At 47.3% G+C, this 7,628-nt stretch overlaps 1 protein-coding gene across 1 annotated transcript; it reads right to left on the reverse strand.

The window, feature by feature from the left end:
• Positions 1 to 4,535: 4,535 nt before the first annotated feature.
• Positions 4,536 to 6,669, reverse strand: CCT8L2 (chaperonin containing TCP1 subunit 8 like 2). The gene is made up of 2 exons (XM_045565115.1): positions 6,634 to 6,669; positions 4,536 to 6,216 (listed from the first exon to the last, which is right to left on the reverse strand). Exons 1-2 carry the CDS (start codon positions 6,667 to 6,669, stop codon positions 4,549 to 4,551), a joined length of 1,704 nt encoding a protein of 567 aa, XP_045421071.1. The 3' UTR covers positions 4,536 to 4,548.
• Positions 6,670 to 7,628: the final 959 nt, after the last annotated feature.

Here is a 7,628-nt window from a genome sequence, read left to right on the forward strand (position 1 = left end):
CTCTCTCATTCCCGCCCTAACCTTCTTCCTCTTCCTCCCCAGTTAGGAAAGAGGATCTTTAACCTTTGTAGGGGGGCCTGTGGAGAGAGGAACAGTGTGTAATGTTTTAGGGGACTGAGGCCGAGCAGGTACTTTGGAATCTCTGTGTCTACTGCAAGTTTTGGCATTTTAGTGCAGCAAGGACAGCTGTCCCTGTGGGCAGCAGCACCCTGTTAAGTAAGTACAAGTATCGCACAGGAAATAGCCCACCAGTTAATACTTAACAGTGTCTTGTTCTTGCTCGGGCTCCATACTTCTTTTCATAGTTTGAAATTGATGACTTTTTCTTTGTCAGAACTCCAATATTTTTGGAATGTGAAGTCTTAGGTCAATGCTCTCTGCTGCCTAAATGGATGAACAGTTAGCAGGGCTCAGCCCCAGCCTTCCCCATCCAAGTCAGGCTACTATTTCCCAGCACTCAGAAGTTCTCATTTTCATTCCCTGTTTTCTCCAGATCTTGGCTTTTGCTGTCTGCTTGCCAGATCAGCTCAGAGCACCATAAAGCAATGTCTCAAAGCTGAAAGGGATCTGGGATGGGAAAACAGGCAAGTCACCAACTGCAAGTCTTTGTAGAGAATGTACTCTAGGAGTTGTCATTTCTGAAATTGAACTGCTTCTGAATGGAAGAGAAGCACATCTTGGAAGAGAAACATGTAGCCAAGCCCAAAGCCAAGGCCTTTGGAGAATTGAGGTCTTGCATGCTAGGAGACCTTGATCCTATAACCTTGGAAGCAGAATATGGATCTGATTAAATTGAGGTCATATTCTGGTCAACTTGTCCATCTTCAGTAGGAGAAAGAAGCCGACTTGATGTCTGAGTCATATGTTTTGACACTTAAAGAGGACACAGGAAAAGGACATTTTTCAAAAAAAGGAAAAATGAAAAATAAAAGGACAGTTAAATGTGGTATTAAAGAGGCTACATAAAGTCTAGGCATAATTAAGGAATAGCCATTGGGATTATTGCTGAGGTCATTGTTCCTCAAGCTTTAACATACACACCGATGGCCCAGGGTGCTGATGGGGAACACTTGGCTTGGGACTCTGCGTTTCTAACCTGCTCCTGGATGATGCTGATACTGCTTTTTCATGGATCACAGTTTAAGTTGCAAGAGCTTAGAAGACAGGTTGGGAGACAGGAGATGGCCCTCAAGTGATACTAAAAGAAACCCCAAATTCAAACACTTTCACCTTAGAACAACTTTCTATTCTATCCTCTTCCCAGAGCTCTTCCTGCCAGCTGCCCATGGAAATCACCTTGGCTGTTTTGTAACATTTTCTTCCTCTGGAGCAGTTAGTGTTCTCTAGATTACAAGAAAAGGGACCCAGCTCTGGCCAACTCGAGATTTATATGAAGGTGTCAACAGAAAAGAAGCCAAACTCTGTAAAATAATTTAAAGAGATTTGTTCTGAGCCAAATTTGAGGACCATGGCCTGAAGCAATGCCCAAGAAGCCTTGAGCAAGTGGACTCGCTGTGGCTGGGTTACAGTTTGGTTTTATACATTTCAGGGAGACAGGGGTTACAGGTAAAGTCATAAATCAATACATGGAAGGCATACATTGGTTTGGCCCAAAAAAGTGGACATCTCAGAGCGGGAGCTTACAGGTTATAGGTGGGTTTAAGGATGCTTTGATTTGTAATTGGTTAAAGAAATGAAGCTTTGGCCGGACACAGTGGCTCCCATCTGTAATCCTAGCACTCTGGGAGGCTGAGGCTGGAGGATCGCTTGAGGTCAGGAGTTCAAGACCAGCCTGAGCAAGAGTGAGACCATGTCTCTACTAAAAATAGAAAGAAATTATCTGGACAACTAAAAAATATATATAGAAAAAATTAGCCGGGCTTGGTGGCGCATGCCTGTAGGCTCAGCTACTCAGGAGGCTGAGGCAGGAGGATCGCTTGAGCCCAGAAGTTTGAGGTTGCTGTGAGCTCAGGCTGACGCCATGACACTCTAGCATGGGCAACAGAGTGAGACTCTGTCTCAAAAAAAACAGAAATGAAGCTTTGTCTAAAGGTTTGGAATGTTTTAAGTTAAGGTAAGGAAGTCTGCTGATCAGAGACAAGTCACCAGCTATATCCCCAGATTCAAGTGAGCTGTTAAGTAACTGATGACCTGCAGGTGTGATTTAAGCTTTGTCTTTTATAGCCTTAGGCCTGCAAATGAGTTACAAAGGACATCTCCAGGAAGGGAAGGGAGGGCATGATGAATGTGTCTGACCTCCCTTTTCATAGCCAACACCTCAGCTTTAGAGTATTTCTGGGGTCCCCTTGGCCAAGGTGGGGGGTCCATTCAGTCAGCTGTTGGGGGCGGTGAGTTTAAGATTTTTAGTTCACAAAGGATACTTGGCAGTCCCTGCACAGAATTGAAGAGCAGACTAAACCAGTCCTGGGGTGGATAGGAAACAGAGCAAATCAGGGACTTCAGTAGCACAAGCTCCTGGACCTCCCCCTATAAGACACAAGCATTCTGTCTCTTCAAGTTTCAAGTTTAAGTCAGGTGTTTTTACTTTTCAAGCTCTTAGCAACATAAGCCAATTAAATTTGTATCTGCTACACTTTGTCCCTAGTAAGGCTGCTCTTGATGTTGCTTTTAACTTGCTTTTTCGGATGCACAGTTGTGTGTCTGTCTCTCTGTCTAGGGAAAAAGGAGATGGTAATGAAACGTTGCAAGGTGATTCCCCCCCAAAGAAATTATTGAAAAGTCCCTTGTGTATCAAACTTTTAGGACATTTAAAATATACTATGTTATATTTTTGGCCTGCATGTGTCTTGGATTTATAACTAAAATGTTTTCTGTGAGCAGGAGGAGCCGTCTTCATATTTTTACAATATAAACATGGCTTTTATCTGATTTTAAAAACACAGTAATTATAAATTTTCAAAGGGCCATTTTGAGACATACTTTCTTGCCTAATCATAGGAAAACATCCAAAATGGAAAAATTTATGATTGGGGCAATAAAACAATGCATGAGAGAATGGGTTTCCCTGTTTTACTTAATGTTGGTCAATTACGTTTTCTAAATCTCAGTGGTGTGTCCCGAAACTGAGAGATAGTCAAGTTTCTTTCTCACAAAGTTGTTTGGGTGATTAAATAATTTTATTTTTATTTTTTTATTTTTTTGAGACAGGGTCTCACTCTGTCACCCAGGCTGGAGTGCAGTGGCCCAATCATAGCTCATGGCAGCCTGGAACTCCTGGGGTCAAGTGATTCTCCTTCCTCTGCTTCCCAGGTAGCTGAGACTGCAGGCATGCACCACCACTCAGGGCTAATCACCTTTTTTTTTTTTGTAGAGCTGGGTCTTGTTATGTAAATTTATGTAAAGTGCCTTTGAACTGCTTTGAAATGTTGACTATTTGTGCCATCATCACTATTATTATGGAGTTTGAGACTTTATGGGAACAATTGGGAACTTGAGAGCAAGAGATAGCAAATAGGAAAGCCCTTAGTTATAATCACTAAAAGGTAAGGATGAAGACAAAACACATAAAGGTGTATCAATGGTACTTTATATTTCTCAAATTAGTAATGAACATAGTTATATGCATTTCTACTTATCCTTTGCTCATTAAAAGCTTTTCAGGACTTTACTTCTTTAGAGTTCCAGCAGGAAGCTTAAAACTTTGTTTTGCTTTATTAATAGCAGCTAATATGCATGCTATAAAACATTGGCTTCTTGAGTCTGGTCTCTCCCCAAGTGTCTAATGCTTTTTTTGTTTTAAGGGTTTTTAGAGATTTCAGCTTCTCATTTCCTAGATTCTGCCCTTAGGTTCTGCTTTTGTCCAGAAGGGGCAGAGTGACTTGAATGGCTAAAGTGGAAAAGGCTTTGGATAATCTGTGTGGAACCCACTCAGCTGTGCGCAGACCAGACCCCTCTTTAATGCCCAGGACATCCAATCCCGGGTCCCCCTCTGCCCAGCACTCGCCTCGCCTCCACAACAACCTTCGCCCAGTCCTAATATGTGTGTTCTGTGATCTATGCCCCAGACTTAAAAAAAAAAAAAAAAAAAAATTAAATTTCCACCTGCTACCAGCTCCTTTTCCTACCTTTTTTTTTTTTGCCTTAAAATGGTATTCCCTTATGTTTTCATATAACCGCAGCAGGAATGACTGGCCACTGATGTTTTCAGAGTGCTAAAGTGGCATCTCGACATAAGTCCACATACATTCGACTATCACGCTGGGAGTGCTCAAGTACTTGGGAAGGGATTACTGTACTTTTTTTTGCATCCCCAAAGCTCAGAGAGGCACTCAATTTAAAAATCTTTAAAATAGAGTTGAATCCTGCTGTTGTCATAGGAAAGGAATAGAATCTGATTGGAAAGAAACAGGAAATGAAAAAGAATCAGAAGGAAAGTCAGGGAAAAGAACTTTTATGTTCCCTCATGTTGTTTTTATCTAAAGAAACTGACTCTAAAGTACCAAACAGGAAGGAAATAAATAAGGCAAACATTCATTTTCGGGGTGATTCTGCCCTCCTTGGCAATCCCCATTTTATTGAAGATGTTACTTATTCATTCCAAGGATTCTTGTTCTTCATAGGAGGTGAGTGTTTCTTTGTCTTAGAGTCGGGAGGCAAGACCTGCGGATACGTGGGACTGTTCTTGGCCACTACAATTTCATTTACCATCACGAGCTGCAGCACCACCTCAGCTACTGCTCGAAGGGCTTGGGCTTTGGCTGTCAGGGTGTCCCACACCCCCTCCTGGGCCACATTTACAGTCCCTTCGGCTCCCACTCCAATGAGGAAGTTCCCAACTTGATGAACTCCACTCATTTCTGCCATCACATCGGAGGCAACTAAGCCTGCATTCTCTGCCAAGGTTTTAGGAAGAGACCTCAGGGCCCTGGCAAATGCGAGGAACACAGGACTGTTCGGCCCATCCAGTTTGCTTCCTTTATCTGACAGCATTTTCGCCAGAGCCATCTCCGTGGCCCCTGCTCCTGGAATCAGTCTGGGATCCTGACACAGCTGGAAGTAGGCATCGATGCCGTGGTAGACAGCCTGCTCTGCGCCCCGCAGCCCCTGGGGTGTGGCTCCCCTGAGGACCACGGTGAGGGCAGGTGTGCCTGTCCCTTCCCACTCAAATACCACAGCCACATCTTCTCCTAGCTCCTGTCTGTAAACCCTCTGGCACCTCCCTGGCTTCTGGGGAGGCAGCAGATGAAGCTGCAGAGGTGTGCTGAACACCTTGCTGAGGTAAGCCATCTGCGCCCGGGACCTGGCTTGAATCACCATGATGCAGTGCTTGTCTGCCAGGGTGAGGCTCTTCTCATCGATTTCCCCCCATACCACTGCCACGTTAATATCCATGGCTGCCAGCTGGGCCACTTGCTTTTCTATTAACTGCTCGCTTCCTTTCCTAAATTTAGCCAGGTCAGCAGAACTAGAGAGACGGGCAGTTGCCGGCGCATTTGAACTGGCAGGACCAAAGGGGCAAGCAAAGAGAGCCACCTTGGCCCCACCTAACACGACGGTCATTTGCCCACAGAGCTTCCCGAACATCGCCAACCCTGGGAGGAGGCACGAGTCCCCCAGCGTCCCCCCTTGCAGCGTGCACACCCCGACTTGCTCAGCCCTGAAGCTGCCGTCCTTCTCCCTGGCAGCCCAGCATGCGTGGGCCACCAGCTTGGTCAAGTAGTCCGTGTGGGACAGGGCGTGGGTGTTCATCACAGAATAGAGGGCCCAGGATGGATCTTCCAGAGGACCCAGAGATCGGATTGCCAGCATGGGCAGTGTGGTCAGGGCCTCCGCGGTGGCTGTGGCGTAGGCCTCCCGGAGCTGGGGGCGAGGCAGGCCGGCCTTCAGCAGGTGCTCTGCCTGCTGCAGCAGGGCTTCTGTCAGAAGGACCACGAAGGACGTGCCATCCCCACTGTTCTCTGCCTGGGTTTGGGCTGCTTCCCGGAGGAGCCAGGCTGCTGGGTGCTCCAGCTCCAGGGCCCTGAGGATGGCAGCAGCATGCCCCGTGCACACTGTTTCTCCCTTAGTGGTCACCAGCAGCTTCTGCCGGCCATGCGGGCCGTAGCAAGGCCGGATGACACTGGCCAGGGCCTGCACTGCGGCCGTGCTGCTCAGCAGGTGCTGCCCCTCCTCCCCCAGGCTCCCCGGGCCCTCCCTCGGACTCTGCTCCAAACGCTGGGGCAGCGCCAGGGCTGAAGGGACTCTGCTGTCCGTGGCCTAAGCGGAGGGGAGATCACTGTGTGCTGCAGACATGCTCTAGAAACAGCTGCAGGGTTGGCCTTGACACCAGTCACTGAAGGTACTCAAGGGGTAAGTGGAAACAAGGAGCCAGACGCCCATCAACTGAAATATGAAGATGCCAACCTGGATGGGTGCTCCCGAGTGCACCCCGGGATGATCAGCAGGAGCTCAGTCCTAAAACCAGCCCCTGAATTGATTCTGTAAAGGAACTGGGCTTCGGAATCTCCGGACCTTGGTAGCTGAAACAGGATCTTTAACTGATGAAGTCACAAAGTGGCAAATGGAACCAGGGGTAGGGAATGAGGTCACAGAACAATGGTTAGGATAGGGGAGGCCCCACCAGCAGGTAGACGACAGGCCTTGTCAGCAGTGGAGGTACACACACCCCTGCACCAGGCCTGAAACTTCTGTTTCAACTTTGCAGACCATGAAGAGGAAATCAGGTGAAGATACCTACCCACTTCAAATTCCTGATGAAGCTGGGCTTTTTGGTGGGGGGATGGTTGAGAGGGAACAGAGAGATGATGTCTGTGTTTTGTTTTGCTTTCTCTTGCAGTGTTGTGTAATACTAGCCATGTTTTGCTGTCTGTCTGCCTTTGCCGTTTTGGCTACCTTATCAGTTTGTTCTGTTTATCAGGTTCCTTAAGGTGCCTGTCGGTCTGTCAGGGTGCAGGTGTGGGAGGCTGCACAGTGTGTATGCCTGTGTGACAATTCCCAATGCCAGTGATGTCACTGAGCTGGCAGAGGCTGGTAAAGACAAGGGAGGGGAAGATGCTGACAACCCACAGATGTACAAATAGACATGGACCTGGAGGAGGACAAAGCGAGCGGCCTCCTGGTAGGGGGGTAGGAGGCTGCGGTGAGCTGAGCTGAGCTGGGCCCTGCGGTGTAAATGCTAATGGCCCCCCACCCTCCCCTCAGCCCTTAGAATTGTAGTTATTTCTCTGCATTCTCCCTTCGTCCTTCCCTCCCTCACTCCTCTCCTCCCTCCTTTCCTCAGGCAGAGCCTATTGGAGCAACATGCTTCTGCCTCAGTTTAACACGTCTACTGAGCACACGCTGTGCTCAATGTGGTGAGGAATACAAAGACAGGAATTTAGAGATTAGCAGTGGAAACAGGTTTGTACCAAATGAACTGAGCATCTGATAGGTGTTAGGTAGAGCACCAGGTGGAAATGATAAATATATCTATTAAGATTTTTTTTTTTTTTTTTTTTGAGACAGAGTCTCACTCTGTTGCCTGGGCTAGAGTGAGTGCTGTGGCGTCAGCCTAGCTCACAGCAACCTCAAACTCCTGGGCTCAAGCGATCCTCCTGCCTCAGCCTCCCGAGTAGCTGGGACTACAGGCATGTGCCACCATGCCCGGCTAATTTTTTCTATATATATTT

This window comes from Lemur catta, chromosome 11, assembly GCF_020740605.2.
Source record: "Lemur catta isolate mLemCat1 chromosome 11, mLemCat1.pri, whole genome shotgun sequence".
NCBI lineage: Eukaryota > Metazoa > Chordata > Mammalia > Primates > Lemuridae > Lemur > Lemur catta.